This window comes from Lissotriton vulgaris, chromosome 5 (genome assembly GCF_964263255.1).
Source record: "Lissotriton vulgaris chromosome 5, aLisVul1.2, whole genome shotgun sequence".
Lineage (NCBI taxonomy): Eukaryota > Metazoa > Chordata > Amphibia > Caudata > Salamandridae > Lissotriton > Lissotriton vulgaris.
The window spans coordinates 266643780-266661084 of NC_141693.1; the positions used below are offsets into that span (position 1 = coordinate 266643780).

Sequence of the window (17305 nt, forward strand, 5' to 3'; positions counted from 1 at the left end):
TGTAAGCTGATGCCAGCTGCCTGCAAGACCCCGTGTTGGTAAATCTAGCACTCTGTCGCTGCAGCCTGCTATCCTGTGGTGGTGAAGCTGCTGATTACCATTATCGCCGCTACAGCGCGAACTATGGTGCAGTACGCTTAAGGAGCTGAACAGCCGTTCTCTGCGAAGACATCCAGCAGATTCCAGCTGCCCGCGGACGCTGTCCCCCCTCCTTCCTCGACGCGCTGAAGAGAGCCGCTGCCTTTCTCGTGCAGAGAAATCCAGTCCCGGCGCTTCCGGTTTACCCTCACGGGTGACTGGGATATTGAGAGAGACCCCTGAAGGAGATACCAATCCTCCATCATTCTATTCAGAGGTATGGTGTTGACTAAACCCTTAGACGAGAATTCTTGAAACAAACCTTGGCAAAACCAACTTAACTTAAGCTACTTACTTGCTCCCCTTTTCACGTGTTAGGCTTAGGTCAGGCACACTGGGGTAGGCTTAGTTAGAAGCACCAGTTGAGTATGTTAGCCTAATGTATATATGACTGTATATATGTTTTATTACTTTTAACCATTGTATGGCTAAGAAACCATTTCAATGCTTTTATAATTCTATTTCGCAATACTTATCTTACTGTACGTACTTTTTATAATAACAGTTATTGCAATTGTGGCAATACATTTCTCTTGTACGAGAAGAAAGACTGTTCAATAAATGTTAACCTTTATTGATACACGCCCGTCTCTCTGTTCTCTACATCTCGTGAAAGTAAACTGCACTAGACTGACTGAGTGAAATGCATGTCTATTGTTTCACACGACCCTAGAGATTGACTCTTGATCTGAGGAGCAAAGTTGTCATGTTGCACGGTTGTTGGAAAACTGAATCCCTTCTTGTCTGTGCCAAGGAAGCTGATCACTTCCTATGCAGAGAAGAAAGTTTCCAGTGACCTCTCAGCTAGTTGGTAACACAACCCAATTAAGTTTAGCATAGTCAGTGGAGGCCTGGAATATCTGCAGTTCCACGTCGATACTACTGTTTATGTTATTCCAATGCGCAGGGCCTAGTGGGAAACTAGGAACTACACTACAACACCTGCATAGATTGCCCCATGTCCAAAAATAGCTGCCCCCCCCCCACCCCAAATACTCACCAGTGGAGAAGTGTGGCTCACGGTGTAGAGCAGGCAGACCCGGAAGCTGAGGTCAGACCCGGGACCAGGGTTCAATTCCCGACGCGGCAGGGTCTTGAGCTCAAATGTCCACGGACTCGATAATTCTCGCTTCGGTGCCTGCTCTAATCATGGGTTCTCACTCTGCAACTCTGGGCATTAAGCTTGCTTAATCTCCACAACGGCCCCCTGCGGCGGGATGCCTGGCTTTCACCTTGGGGATGCCCTGTAGGGGCTATCTCACAGGGAAAAACCAGGACGGGTTCCCAAGGCAAGCGCCGGGAAACCTCCGGGTAGCTGTGCGCTCAATAAATTTAATAATAATAATGCTGCCTTGTCTCCTCCAGGCATAAGGGATGGTGCCCTATGTCCAACAATAGCTGCCCCCCCTCCCCCCATGTCCAACAATAGCTGCTCCCCCACCCCAAATACTCACCATGCGGCCTTGTCTCCTCCAGGCATAAGGGATGGACCATAGCGGGCCCCATCTTCTCCTCCGCTCACTCCACTACCGACAAACAGGATGCCTTTCGCCTTTAAATCTTTACAGCGTCTCTGAAAGAAATAAAAATTAAAATAATTAAGCCGAGCAAGGGTCTGTTTTCAGGCATGGTTTTTCACCAGGCTCGCCCTCCCTGATGCCCATAAAACGTCTATTCCTTCATCCTTCAGACATTACCACAATAGTTATTTGCAAGACCTGTGCTGCTTAGCCAACTCTTGTGGTGCTGGAACTGTCCATCCAGCAGGGCTTTGGATTCCCATCAGAAGCTTTCAAAGAATGGTTTGGCAGTCCACTCATGCAAGGTAATCAGTCATTCTATTTGCATAGAATTCTGGCTGTTTTTATACAGAGCTTCTCCAATTTCGTTCATAAAATTATCGAATCAAAGGAAAAGTCTCCAACTGGTCTAACACCAGGGGCACCTTTTGACAGTCATGCTTTTTAGGAGAAAAATCCTATTGGGACTGGTTTCACTTTTTCCATTTACACATATGTACTTACAGGTTTCACAATACAGAGTTTTGCTGACTAACAAAAACAGGTCTGCAGGCATAGTGAAGTAGTTTCTTAAGATCTGGAGCCAGCAGAGGGTACAATGTTGCCATGGGAGAGAAAAGAATTGTGGGGTAGGGTGGGCTTTAATCCCGTGTTAATACGCATGTTTAAAGGAAGCACATATTTAAGAAATAAAAAAAAATGATGAACACAACTTTTAATGTTTCGAAGTCTGTAGATTTACCCGTGAACAATCATTCACCTCTACCTCATTTTTAACTTTTTAGTAAGCATTTTCTTATTTAGGCTCTTATTTATTTTGTTAACCGGCTTCACCCAATGAAATGAGAAGTGAGAGAAAAGGAAGTGTTGACAGAAACGTCATCAAGCAGCAGACGTGCACAGTAAGATGTTATAATTTCTTTTACAGTCCACCCAAAAAAAGCGAACACATTTGATAATCCTGTTTCCACTAAAAGGCTGCAACCTCTGGTGATCCTGCCACCCCACATTGCACACTCAGGAAAAAAGGTCTTCAAAATAATTTCAGTTCTCTCTCTTTTGCTGAACATTTATTTTGGCGATTCCGTGGCCTTAAGGTCTCCAGTCCTACCAGTGAAGCGGCCCAAGCACAGTTCCGGTTCTTTCCGATCATCAACATCGCCAGACATTCCCATACAGACAAAAAAAATCCTCCGAGGATATTATGTTGATCAAGCGCCTCAAGCAAGGACTTCGAAAGAATACAAAACATGTGTGTTGTGGTCAGGAAACTACCATCCAGCCAGTCCAGCCCATTGCGTTTTAATGTATGAGGGTTGCTAATAAAGATCTTTTTACCTTTCAAAGAAGAGAACTGCACAGAGAGACACCAAAGCGGGACAAAAGATGTCACATTTATGTGAGAGTTATTTGGTATTGGGCATGGCCAACAGGTTGACAATCCCAGTCAGCACTGGTCGGAGGGTCGTCTATTCTCGTGTCTCTGTGATATGGCCACACACCGCTCTTTTATGTTTGTTTGTTTGTTTAGTTTGTATAGCGCAAACAGCTACCCAACAAAGGGTTTCCCGGCGCTTGTGATTCAGAGGAGGAAGTTTGGACAACTGACTAGATGTTAAACAGCCAAGTTTTAATGGCTTTTCTGAAACTGATATGATTGACCTCTGAGCGCAAAGCCTGTGGCATAGAGTTCCACAGGGAGGGGCCAAGGTAGGCAAAGGATCTACCTCCCATGCGTGATAGTCTTATTTTAGGCACAGCAAATTTGTTTGCTGTTGCGGATCTCAGCGTCCTGGATGGGCGGTAGTGTTGTACCAGATTTAACAGGTATTTAGGGGCTTTATTTGCTGAGATTTTATGCATAAAGCATAGTGATTTAAATTTGATTCTGTTCTCAATTTTCAACCAGTGTAATTCTCGTATGAGTTTGGTAGTAGGTGCATGGATGGAAATTTTACCTAGCAATCTAGCCGCAGCATTTTGTACGGTTTGTAGTTTGCGGACAGTGGCTTTTTTGGCTCCCAAATATAGTATATTGGCATAATCCAATCTGGATGTTATGAGGGCGTTAATGACAGTTCTTTTGGTGTGATCTGGTAGCATCCAGCAGATTTTCTTTAGCCACTTCAGAATGACAAAGCAGGTGGCTGATGTTTTGATGGCCTGCTGGTGCATACTAAGAGTGTCATCTACCACAAAGCCAAGATTACGGGCCTGGTTAGTTGGTATAGGAGGAGAGCCCATTTCTGGGGGCCAGTGTTGGGGTCCCCAGAGTTCTTTATTTTTTCCTAGGATTATGAGTTCGGTTTTTTCACCGTTTAATTTAAAAAAATTATTTTTCATCCATCCAGCAATTTTTGTAAGCCCAGTTCTCAAGATAGAGGGATCATTATTGTCTGTAGGCGGAAGGGAAAAGAGAAGCTGAGAGTCATCAGCATAGGAGAACATTATCAGTCCAGTTTCCTTAGCTATTTTAGCAAGAGGGCTCATGTATAAATTAAAAAATAATGGGCTTAAAATTGAACCCTGGGGGACGCCATGTTTCAAGATATAGGTATCTGAGTACGTAGAGTTTGAAAAAATTTGGAATGTTCTGTTTTCAAGTAGGGATGTGATCCAATTTAAAGCAGGGCCACAGATGCCCATTGAGCGAAGGGTTTTTATTAGTACCGCATGTGAGACAGTGTCAAAAGCGGCACTGAGGTCTAAAAGCACCAGTGCCACTGTTTCACCCCTGTCTATCATTTGACGAATATTTTCGGTTACACCTAAGAGAGTGGTTTCGGTTGAAAAACCTGCTCGGAAGCCAGATTGAAAGGGAGGTAACAAGTCATGTGTTATATAATTTGAGAGACAGCGGTGGACATGTTTCTCTAGAATTTTTGCAAATATAGGTAGGAGAGAAATTGGTCGAAAGTTTGCGGGTACCTTTGGGTCAGCATTAGCTTTTTTTAGGAGGGGGATGGATCATGGCATGTTTCCACTCCGATGGAACACATTCTTCTTGCAACGATTTATTTAGAAGCTCTGTGACAGTGGATAGGGCTTTTCTGCTAAGTAGTTTTAAGATGGAGCATGGTAGCGGGTCTTTTGGCGAACCTGATTTGATCGTGCTTAGAAGTTCGGTGACAGTGTCAACGTTGAGTGTAGGCCAAACACTCAGAGAAGGGGTAGTGATTATATCTGAAAGAATGGCAGAATTGGTCTCTTCACTATCTGATCTATTAGCATCACTACCGTCAAAATGACTAGGAGGCTAAATCTTCAGACGCACACGTGTGCTAGCATCTATTGGACAGAACACACCACACTGCAAAACGTGGGGTCCTGTGACACCAGACATTCATTTCAAATGGCACCCAGTATGAAAGGGACAACGAAGTGCTTCTGCCTTGGAACTCCACCAAACAATACAAGAGGGTAGCCAGGCCTTTGGCTCTACCTCTGGCCAAGATGGAACCTGGACAATCTCCATCCACAGATCAACTACCAGTTAATTTGTAACCTGCACTGTATCAAGAATCCTGCAAACACCCAATCCCCCGGTTCCTTGTATGGGGCACCACAAATGGTTTGAAAGCAAGGTTCAAAAAATAAAACTGGGACCAAAGCCAGAAGCAGAACCTTCTTCGGGAATTTTTCTTGCTCCGAAAGAACCAAACGAGGAAGTAGGAGAATGCACACAGAAAGAGAGCAAATGGGTGACCCTATCTGAAGCAGTACCAGAAAAATTCAGTTTTAGGTAAAAATCAATTAAAATTACACCCATCTATTCCAGTATCAACAATTATAATCGATTTGTGTATTCCCAGATCCCACATCCATTTTAAAGGAACATTATTAATGCTTTCCAATCCTGCCCCTTGTGTGCTGCCAATTTCCGGTCAATTATAGAGAGTAAAGCAGGACAGAATAATTAATATTCTGGCCATCTACCCTCAAGGATTTAGCAATCCTGTACCCACAACTCCACCGAAATACATACATACCTGGAAATTTGCTTTTCTGCCTGCATTACCTCTAATATTATTACTTGTACCACTTCCACCAGGCTCACAACTTCTGGTCTCATTTAACCTACAACTATTTTTAGTGATAACCATAGTACAGCTGCGGGCTTTATTGGGAATAGCAGGTATTTTAAAGGTTTTACCACAAGAATGAATTACATAGAGTTTACCTGCATCCCAGGTCTGGCTGCTGTACTGCATAAGGAAAAGCGTAGTCTGTCTGGGTAATGGTGGGCTTAAGATGAGCGACCAGGTGTCAGCGCTGAGGCACTCCTTACCAGACCTTTCAGTGGACTGCAGGGTGATTTTCGAAGAGTCAGCAACGCTCGCATCCTTAGAGACTACTTGTAAGCTAGTAGTCAACTGAAAATGTGAGGTGCTCACAGCTTTCTTATGTAATTGCCTTCCATGGAACATCTGTCTCCTACCTAATACAAAAGCCTTTGAATTGGCTTTGAAAGCCTACAACAGAAACAAAATCTGGTGCTTTTATAGCTCCTTTCAAATTATACTCTACAACTCAGTTGAGACAAACCCCGGTTCTGGCTGGCTAATTAAAAAAAAGGGGGGGGGGGGTGACATGCCCGAGACAAATGCCGAACACATAATGTAGAACTGTCTATAGCATTCCCCAAGGTGCAAAGTGCATACACTAGGCCAATAAACAGAATAGGACTAAAAGGAAAGGTCGGAACTTAATAATGTAATCCTTCAATTGATGTATATTTTTCTGCCCATCTAATTAGTTATTTAACCAGTGTGCGCTTAGACAAAAATAACTGTTGTAATAAGTTTCACTAAGTTTTTCAAAGTGGCGTGTTTAGTATCCATATCCATAGAAGTAGATTGCTCAATTCCTTGCCACATAATAAAGCAAATATTCTAATAAACTGGTACTAAGGAACCTAGACTCAAGTTTAGATGGCACACAAGACTAGGGAGAGAAAACTATTTCCCATGCTTTAAGGAACCTACAGGTCATAGATTCTCACAATTTTAGATCAGAAAGTGCTGTAGCACACAATTCCACAGTAGACATGAGATCTCTAGTGTGCAGAAACTGCCTTGCCCAAATACTGAGCAGAATCATTGAGCTGGAGTGAATTGAACGATTGTCTAATGCAAGGCGGACAGAGACACATGACAAAGCGAAGCAAGAGTCACAAGAGACCTCTTATAACAGAACTGGCCAAAGACTTCTCCATGACTGGACCAAGGTAGATAATGATTAATAAGCGGTGTTTCAGCCACGCGACTCTCGGTCTGCGCACCAGGATGCTGCCCTCTGTTGCTCAGTGCCTTGTGCTTAAAAGGTTGGAAGAGTGCCTTCTGAGCTAGATTGTGTGTGTGTGAAGATGTACAAGGTCTTTCTCGTTAGGAGTGTTGTTCGTCCAGAGAGGTTTGTGGAGTGCTGCAGTAGAAGGCCTTGAAGCCCAGGACCAAATGTTTGACGACAACTGTGGATTACACAGTGCAGATTCTGGAGCAGGCAGAGGGGTCACTGCAGGCCGGAGAATTAAAGGAAACAAAGAAGCGTCATATTTTCCAAATTGGTATTATATGGAGGTTACCAAAGGGTGCATGTCCTTTTACAGGAGTATTTTTAAGTAGGTCATTAATCTCCATGAAACCAGGGGTCATCTGTGCACTTACCGTACTGTCCCGATATTCTGAATTCCCCCCATCGATGATGATATCTCCAGGCTCCAGCAATGGGATCTGTGACAAGAGAGATTAGTGAAAAAACAAAAGTATTTTTACAAAAGCTCAGTAGCAGTTTTAAAAAAACAGGATACGATCATTTAGCTTGTTGTTTCTCAAGGCTGCAGAATGCTTTCTCTTATGATCTTTGGAGAAGATTTCAGGCAGAGCAAAAAGCCATAAACAAAAAACAGAGGAATTCACACAAAAGACAGTCCTGTGGTTCAGCAAGCATCTAAGAATCATCTATTGAGAGTGTATGAGGGGTTGGATTAGATCAGAAATTAGCTGTGGAAAAAAAGTCATCGTATACACATACAGCAAGGTGGACATAAGTAACCTTATGCTCTCCATTGAGCTCGGGCAGGGCGTTTCAGAGCTAACCCAAAGAAAATATGAAAAATGGGTTTATACAGTGCAAATGAAAGATCTGCATGAAAAAGCTGCATGACACTGCTGCACATCTTAGGCACCAAAGCAGAAACTTGATAAAGCCATGAAAGTGTAGAGGTTTAAATTGCATACAATAGGGTGTGGGTATTTAGGATCACCAAGAAGTGGACTAAATTGATGCCATGCATTATTTTTGAAAATACAGCCAATACATTTGAAAATGGTTTTGTTCCCAGTCATCACTGACTCATGGCAGCCTATCCATCCCTAAAATCCACTCTCCACTGTGCTACATACTTGGGAACACTAGAAAGCGGAAACGGCCAGACTGGATAAGAGTTTAAGAAGGGTAGTGAGCAGTGAGGGAGCATCATGGAGAGTTTAAATAGCCTCTACTATTACACTGATCACTGATGTGGACACCAACCAATATCAGCAGGACATTACCTTAACTGTTTCAGGGCCTTGGGCCCTGTACAATTTTGGATTCACACAGGGAATGCAAACTTTAAGTACCCTTTGCAAGTGGAAACGCCACGGCAAGCCAGTAAGCCTTAGAAAACAAGTTCACATGTGCGCCCACTGCTTCAATCTGAGGTGGCACAGAAGGGCACAAACATCACATTTGGTAGCAGTAATCTCTGACTAGTAGCAAACTCTCCTGGGGTTCTCAATATATAAAAGGGAAACAATTTCTAATCAGTGCTGCCTCATGTGGTTAACAACCAGTTCACAAGCAAAGTTTTTCAAGCTATAAGCGATTTGGTGTCCTCCCTACGGGAAGGGGATTCATTAGCCTGTCACACCACCCACATCCCTGAAAGTCTCAGCAAATAGGTAAATACGGCTTATCCCAGTGGACCAGCTTTCCTCTTGTTTATGAAATTATCAATATCCTCCCGCAGTTGTAGGACCACCGCGATGGCTTCGGAGCGTAAAGGGTGGCTGCAGACTTAAGTCTTGAGCACCGCAGCTTGATCCTAGAATGATCTTATAAGCCCGTTTGTGTAATTCAATGAAGGGCTCTTCGCTCGAATTAGAGGAAGAGGAGGTTAAACCATGAGAGGTCACCATCTGTCTCCGAAGTCAGAAGCAGGTGCACATTTAAAAATGCAACTCGAGGAGACAGTAGTTCAGGATCCAACGTGACATACTACTTCAAAGTTCCGTGGTTTTAGGTTTGGATAGATTAGCTTGGAGGCGTGTATTGCCTTCGCTCTGATCTGCAGCCTTCGCTGTCTCACCTGGGGACAGAATATATCCAGCAGAGCCAGGCCAGGCCTGTGTGGCTCCTTACACGGACTGCAGGGTGTTGCATGTTAAAAATTAATGTTTAGCTTCAGTGTGATACACTGGATACTATCCACTTCCCATGAAAAAAGTAACCTATTCTTACATTTGAATACAGGAGTTTTGAAAAGTAACCTATTCTTACATTTGAATACAGGAGTTTTGATTACCTTACATTTTACACAAAATCTCTGAAGTCATCCCACAAATGCATGTTGGTGTCTGGTCTTCCAGCCAGGCTTGCAAGAGATGACAAGTTACTCTTACAAGCCGAGAGAGACGAGGAGTTCCTTCGTCCAGGCCCGAGTGAGAAGAGGAGCTTCGACTGTGGGGCTGGGTGAGGTGACAGTTTCCATCTTCCTGCTCAGGAAGACAGAGTGAGCAGCTATCCTTCAGGTGTCAGTGACAGAGAGGCAATGGCCTCCAGCAGGGGCCAGATGAGCTGGTCTCCTCAGGGCCTCGCAGGGATGGAGAAGAACCATCACCTCGGCTTGGACGACACAAGGAGAATCTTGTTTTGGTCTGGGTAAATTAAGGCACCATTCTTCCACTACTTCTTCACGGACATGTTAGGGTGAACTAGTGCATTGTTTTAGGTGTGAAGAAAAAAACATGCTTAGTCTACGGGGCACAAGCCTCATCAATATCTCATGCTTTGTGGCACTAGGACAGGCACAGGGGGTTAAAGAGCAAGTGAAGTCTTAACGCTCAGCAGAGGAACCTCTCCATGCCATTAGCTTGCTCAATTGTGAAATATCACAATATGCCTTCTATGGTGAACAAGCAATTCTCCAGAATATGCGCATTTGCTGCAATAGCATGTTTTATTTTGTTATTTAAAAAGGCTGGAGCCAAGTGTACAGGATGATTTTAATCTCCACAGTAATAGAATGGCCTCAAACACAAACGAATGTGTTTAAGTATGTACAAGACTTCCTGAATAATTCTTGTATAGCCTTTCGGTGTCTCGTGCACCAAATAGTTTGCCCACTCGGCATACACTATATACTACAGTGACTCCTTTGGAGAAAGAGTGACAATGGGCCATCATGGTATAAAAGTGCCTTTTATAGAACGTGAATATCAAAAAGGATACAGTGGTAAATATAATCTCTGAAGCCATTCATTTGTAAACTTCCAAAGGGTTCCAGACAAATATTTTGAATATTGCGGACAAAGATTAGGGAGTCATGGGAGGGTGAATGGAGAGGAGGGGGTACATACTTTAGCATATAACTTGCAGACTGCTGAACATGAACATCGTGGTTTGAATTCCAGCTTTCCAACTTGGTCAATTTGGATAATCGTCAGCAAATCACTTTATGTCCCTGGGACGGTTTTCCAACGTGTGCAGGAAAAATATTCATTTATATTAAAGCTCCCGGTTCAAAGTGACCCAAGGTGTGTCCATCTTGCTCACAATGACCTTCACACCTCCCAGACTGCCATAAGTATAGTCGATGCCTTTGGTTAAAATGCACCAGACTAAGGTGAAGCACAAGTTTGTAGCTACTAGACATACATCTGAATGCACTTCCAGTAGTCCAGCCTGATACTAGGACATCTTCTAAATATGCTACCTACTCTACCCTGGTGGGAGTTCAAACTTACTCTCCCTCCCAGGAACTCATGACATTGGATGATGGGACAAAAGTGATAAACACATCCAAGTGTCATTTTTTAATTTAAGAGAAGATCAGATGGATTGAAAGTGAGAGCAGGAAAGGTGGAGAGAAAATGGAAGAGCAGGAGAGATAAAGGAAAAAGGAGAAAGTGAGAGCAGGCGCAGTAAGAAGAAAGAGCAAAAGGAGGGAGTGAGGAAATACAGAAAATCAGAGGAGGAGAAATAAAGGATAAAGTGATGGGGGGTGGTTGGAATAGAAATAAGGACATTGTTTGAGAAGACAGGATTAGCTTTAAGCACAGAAAATGAAAGAATCAAAAATGAGGAAGAGGAGGTTGTAAGCCAGAGAGGGAACAAGAGGAAGCTACATTGAGAGCAAAAGTTAGGCATTATAAGACGAAGTGCAGAGATGGGGGAAGAAAGAGGTAGTGAGAACCAAAATCAGAAAATGGAATAAAGGCACGGGTTAGTTTCCAGAGTGTTCAAGGGTTTGTAGGAGGCAAGCATTTTTGTGGCGTTAGGCACAAGGGCTACAATATCCCAGAGACCCTGTCCTGGTGCTTGTGTACCAGAATATTTAGTTGGTTTTTTTTTTAAGCTAGTGGTATAAATAGTATACGTCCTTTCACACCGTTACTATCAAGTCTCTGCTTGACTCACATGTGCACAAGCCAATCTAAAGACAGTCCAGAGAAAGCTTAGTACGGGAAACTATTTGAAATCATTTGGTAGCCTGATGAAAAAGCTGCATGACACTGCTGCACATCTTAGGCACCAACACAGAAACTTGATAAAGCCATGAAAGTGTAGAGGTTTAAATTGCATATAATAGAGTGTGGGTATTTAGGAACAACAAGAAGTGGACTAAATTGATGCCATGCATTATTTTTGAAAATACAGTGGTACTCATGAGAGGAACAATTTTATCATAGCGTTTGGACCACATTGTGTCCATGTACACGAATACACATAGCCTCTGACAACCCCCCTCCATCCTCACCAGACTGTTGATGAAGTCGTCGACGGCCTGGCCCGCTTTCACGAGCATCATGACGCGCCGGGGTTTCTTCAGCTTACACACCATCTCCTCCAGGGAGTGAGCGCCGATCACTTTAGTGCCTTTCGCCTCATTGGCCAAGAAGCTATCCACCTTGGAGACTGTCCTGTTATAAGCACAGACCTAGAAAGAAGGAAATTGGCATGGTCAGAGTGTGTGATATAGGCAGACAGGGTGCACTGCATACAGATTGTTCCAGTTTCTAAATGGTACTCTCACTATACATAGCCATTGGGATGTTGTACAAAGACACCATGTATGGTATAGAGGAGGGCCTTAGGGAGTAGGAACAAAAATCGTGTATAACCTTCAGGAATTGCCATAAAGAGATGGGGCTAACGCAGAGTCTTTCCTAAGGAAGTGAACGTTAAGGAATGGGTAGGAGTGATGCTGCATATGTGGTTCTCTTACTCCGACTGGCACACAATATGATTGAGTTCAGAAGTCAGTTTGCCCCAAAGCTGAAAGAGTTGGAGGGCTAGAGAGAGAACTGAGAAACATAGGTGCCCATGGATATTGTATAGGGTGGGATAAATGCGATCAGTGAGCAGCAAAATAATGCAAGGAGTGACAGCTCTCCTCCTAGAATGCATCCTTAAAACTAAAGAATGAAACTGTAGTCCAAGTGCTTGATTTCTTGTCTGGAGGTTTAGTGAGCCACTCTTTGTTAGGTCGTGCCAGGATTCCGGAACCTATTCCTCCAGGGTTGTTTGAGGGAACGTGTGGCAATCTGCAGCTACTGTCATTCATGCAGAATCCCTGCTGTCAATAACACACAAGCAAGCCTCCAGCTCAGCGGTCTTTGCTGCCCATGCAAACTCCTACAGCACTTACTTCCACACAGAGGCACCACCATCTGCTCACTACTCCAAAAAGGAGTCCCGGCCACAGAGGCCCCACCATCTGCTCACTACTCCAAAGGCACCTATCTCCGTACCAACAACGACCATCATCAACTACACCAACCACAACGCTGAAATGAAGGCAAAATAATCTTGATCCACACCAATAAGCATCTTGCACATAGATTCTATGTACCATATGCATCTTTTCTTGTAACCTGAAAGCAAGTGGTTGGATTTAGTTTACAGACACGGCCTAAACAAGTCAATCACTCATATCTACAAAACGGCATAGTGACAAATTCTTCACGGAACTTCTGACGTTGGTCAACACACAAATGCTCCGACAACCTCTTCAATATTAAATATGTGCTATATAATATAAAATAGGAGCTAACCACTCACTTTAGACGTCTTAACTTCAAATTATCACATTCTTCTCGTTTCCAGTGTAGTGCTAGGCAATTACTCAATGTGTGCAAACATGGCTGCCTATTGATTAGGAGACAAATCAATCAATAATCTTTTATTTCAGCAGTATGTTGCTGAGAAAAAAGAAAAAAAAAAAGGGAGGCCCACTGTAGGAAAAGAGGAAAGTATTAGCTTGCAATATAAATGGCAAATCAGAAAGATAGTGGACAAGTGACTAGGATAAATAGGAAAGGTGACTGCTAAAATCATGCTACTGACGCTGCCATTGAATATTTTTTACGATATGAAAGTATATGTAATAGAGGTTCGGGAAATGTAGACTAATCTTGTAAAAAAATGTTATCAGAGGCAACAAGTTTGGTGTAGCTCCGTGTCACTCATGCTGTATGATTTAGGGGTGGCTGCAAAATGTCAACACACCAGTGAATGAAGCCTCCTGCCCTAAAGCCCCTTTTTGTATGTACATTATGAATGTTTTTGGGGGAAACAATAGTCTGGTGAAACGATTATCACTGTCACAAGTTCATACCTAAAAAGATCTGGCATAAGACATTGAAAAGCAGTTCTGAAGTGTGTGGTTTTAAGAGTTTAGATCAGTCAGTCAAAGCACGCTTTATTCGATTTAAAAGAAACCATAAAAAGCACATACAATACATATACATTAAAATCACATTTCATAATTAAATAATACAACGAGATGACCTAAAATTTTACTAAACTACATCATGTCTAATACTAATAAAAGATACCTTATTTACAATAAAATGTTCAGTGGAGCTCGTTTTTTTCTAAAATAGAAGGCTTCTGCCAGGAAACTGGCCACACTAAAAGTAATGTAAATATTGCCCAACATCTGGAGGTAAATTAAGGCAGGTCTAACTTGAGTAAAACCAGCCTCCCTCAGCACAGGTAATAGATGTTTTTTCCTGGCAGCAGTATAATACTCACAAAACATCGTAAAAGGCATGGTATCCTGCTCAGAAAATTTATCACAGTCACAAGGGGGTGCATCTTTCGGGTGATTCCATGAAGGGTAGTAACCGAGAGAGAATTGGATTAAATTAAACCTAAATCTTGTTAATAGAAATCTGTGAAGGGGTTTTGTAACAAAATTCAAATATGGTTCCAGGGTTGGGGTAGTAATTAACATGGCATGGGCTCTTATGGATGGTTTCATCATTTCCCTCCCCTCTCTACTAAGGCGGGCCCTATCTGAAAAATGGACTTTAATCCACCTTACGTCCTCTCTCTTGATGTTACGAGGCAGTAAGAAAAGTTCCTCTCTACCCAAAGCTGAAAAAGTGTTTTTTAAATACTTCAACCAGTGTATTTTTATGGCATGGTCCAAGGACATGACGTCCTCCAGAATAAGATGGTTTAAAGTTAATTCTGGATTCAGCCATGTCCTTGCCCATAATAAAAGAGGGGCCAAGTTCAATTTGTCTGTGATGTAACTCAACCCTACTTCCTCATGGATAGAAAATGTGGGGGACGATTTTGGCACTGAAAGCAATGTTCTAATTAACCTGTTTTCTACCCTTTGGATTTTTTCTTGATTAACATAACCCCACAGAGCGGCTCCATAGGAGGCAATAGGGATGCACTTAGTGTTATAAACCTTCAAAAGTGCTTCCATCGGCCTGGCCCCCAGCCTTTTGGCAAAACCCAACAAAGCAGATGTTGAACGGGCTAGGGCTAAACTCTTTGCCTTTAGCTGTGGGGCCCACGACCCCCTTTCATCAAAAAGGACCCCCAAATATGGAAAAACCGGAACCCTGGAAACCACCTCCCCCTTACATTTGAAGATTTTAGATCTTAATTTCCCTTTCTGCTTCCCCACTACCATTGTGTGGGATTTTTTCGCATTTACTTTCAGGTCAAGTTTTTCCATAAAGAGGCCAAAACTATCCAATAATGTCTGCAGACCGATGCCTGTACGAGCAATCAGTACCGCATCATCAGCGTATAGGAGGGCCGGAATCGACTGTCCTCCCGCCCGCGGCACATCTGCGCTCCCCTCCTCCAGCTGTTTTTCCAACCCATTTATATAAATGGTGAAAAGGAGAGGGGCCAGAATGCACCCTTGGCGGACCCCTTTCTCTGACCTGAAGGTCCCCGTACATCTCCCCTCATTTGTGACCCTTACTTTGGCGAATAGCTCCTGGTGTAGGGAGGCTAAAAAAGCAACCATGGAAGAGTCTATCCCCATCTCAAGTAGGATTGCCCATAATTTGGACCTATTTACCAAATCGAAGGCCGAGGAGAGGTCCATAAAGGCCAAATAAAGGGAACCCTCCCCGGCCACCGCATATTTGGCAATTAAAAGGTGCAAATTCAAACATTGGTCCAGGGTGCCTCGTTTCTCCCTGAAACCATATTGAATGTTTGATAGCCCACCACAGGTCTCCAAATTTTCCCTAAGTTTAGCCAGTAAGACTCTGCCCAAGATCTTAATGGCAGAGTCAAGAAGGGAAATGGGTCTATAACACCCCGGGTCATCACGTTTTCCTTTTTTAAAAATTGGCACTATGATAGAAATTGCCCAGGTATTTGGAAACATCTTATCATTTGCTGCCACAAAGACTTTGGTTAATATCTTGGACCAGATTTTCGGGGAATATCTATATAAGTCCGCAGGTACACCATCGGCCCCAGGCGCCTTATTTTTTGATGTCTCCAATATGGCCTTTAAAACTTCCTCCTCTTAAAAGACTATCGGGGGAGCGGCATGCGCTGTCAATTGGCAGTGCTGGACTATGCCATTCTTCTCACTGTAGATATCTTTAAAGTGACCCACCCACTTCTCGTCCGGGATAACACAGTCGGTGGTTACATTTGATTCATCTGCAAAAAAAGGATGGTTAATAATTTCCCAACATTTTTTGCTGTCACGCAGGACATCAACAGAAAGAAGTCTATCCCATGCATCACTTTTGATTTCATCTTTTCTTCCCTTTAGAGTATTTTTATATTCCCTCCTCAGGCTGGCAATAAGCAGCCTATCCCTTGGTATAGCTTTCAGTGCATGCATTAAACGGGTATGTATCCGTGAGCAATCAACATTAAACCATTTTGACATATTAGAAATTTTCTTAGAGGGCATAACAGTCAGATCCATCTTGACTTGGGCACATATGGATTCAAAGGCTTGAACAATTGAGCTATTAGAGGCCTCTTGATCCAAACATACCTCTATTTCACCCTCAATTTTAGGCGATAAGATTGCCATAAAGTCATCTGGGATCACCTTGCCCCACTTGAGCCTTCTCCCTTGATCAGAGGGCACGGGTATTGCCTGCACCTGTTGGCAACCCGACCCCACTCGTTTAAGCTTCCCCCAACTCATCTTCATTACCACAGGGTTATGATCACTATAAGGTGAGTGAGTTGTTCTGTAGTTTAGTACCTTTGATAGTAGCACCGGCGTGGCAAATATGTAGTCAATTATGGACCCTTGCGGAGATCCTTTATATGTAGGGACTCTTTCCCTCCCATCTGTGTTTAGGGGTTCATAAAGGTTAAAACTGGCCATTAAAACTTCCAGGGCCTCACCAGATTTTGTATGTTCAAAATGGGGTGTGAATGTTCCAGTTGGTCCCAAATGTTCACCTAAGTGACAGGGAAAATTGCATAAATGCGTATTAAAATCACCTAACACGATAAGCACAAGTACAGTGTGCTTATTAAGGCTGAAGTTATATAAAAATGTCTCTAGGTGTGCAATGTGGTCAGTATCCATTGCCCTCTCCCAGGAATTATAAAAATTAAGTAATAAAATTGAATGGGTCGAAGAAACAGTCCATTCTACAATCAAAAGGTTAGGGGAACCTGAGTCTAACTGTTTAAAGGACCCTGCGAGGTTAAGGGAAAAAAGAAAAATTAAAACCCCCTTTTGCTCTCCGAGCTTGACTGGGTATCGCTGGAACAAAAAAAGTAACAAAACCATCCAACCAAACATCGCATGAGGTTTCCCAAGATTCTTGTAAAGCTATGACATCAAAGGAGGTGATAAAATTGGTCCATAGCGGATCATCCTTTTTGGCTCTTAGACCAGCTATGTTCCAACTAAGGAATTTACTTGAGTGTGTGTCGATATCCTGCATAAGCCCAGAAATAGAGGCAGTTGGGGAACTCAGTCCACTGCTTGACACTCGCCTCGGCTCAGACCTATTGGCAGGGGGCCCCGACCGTCATTCACAATCGTCTAGCCCAGAGAATGCTTCAAACCTATTTGAGGTTTCAAAAGGGGTAAAGGGCAACAAATGATTCATTCCACCTACACTTTGTGGATGGTCCAT

General features: G+C 43.2%; 2 protein-coding genes across 3 annotated transcripts in view; one reads left to right on the forward strand and one right to left on the reverse strand.

Annotated features, from left to right (window-relative positions):
• Positions 1-17305, forward strand: part of LOC147710658 (uncharacterized) — a 509433-nt gene that overhangs the window by 383104 nt on the left and 109024 nt on the right. The window lies entirely within an intron of this gene.
• Positions 1-17305, reverse strand: part of PGD (phosphogluconate dehydrogenase) — a 53718-nt gene that overhangs the window by 27913 nt on the left and 8500 nt on the right. The window contains exons 3-5 of the mRNA XM_086921343.1: positions 11677-11856; positions 7322-7387; positions 1593-1711 (exon numbers count right to left, since the gene is read on the reverse strand). Coding sequence (XP_086777469.1) covers positions 1593-1711; positions 7322-7387; positions 11677-11856 — 365 coding nt within the window. The remainder of the gene's footprint in view (positions 1-1592; positions 1712-7321; positions 7388-11676; positions 11857-17305) is intronic.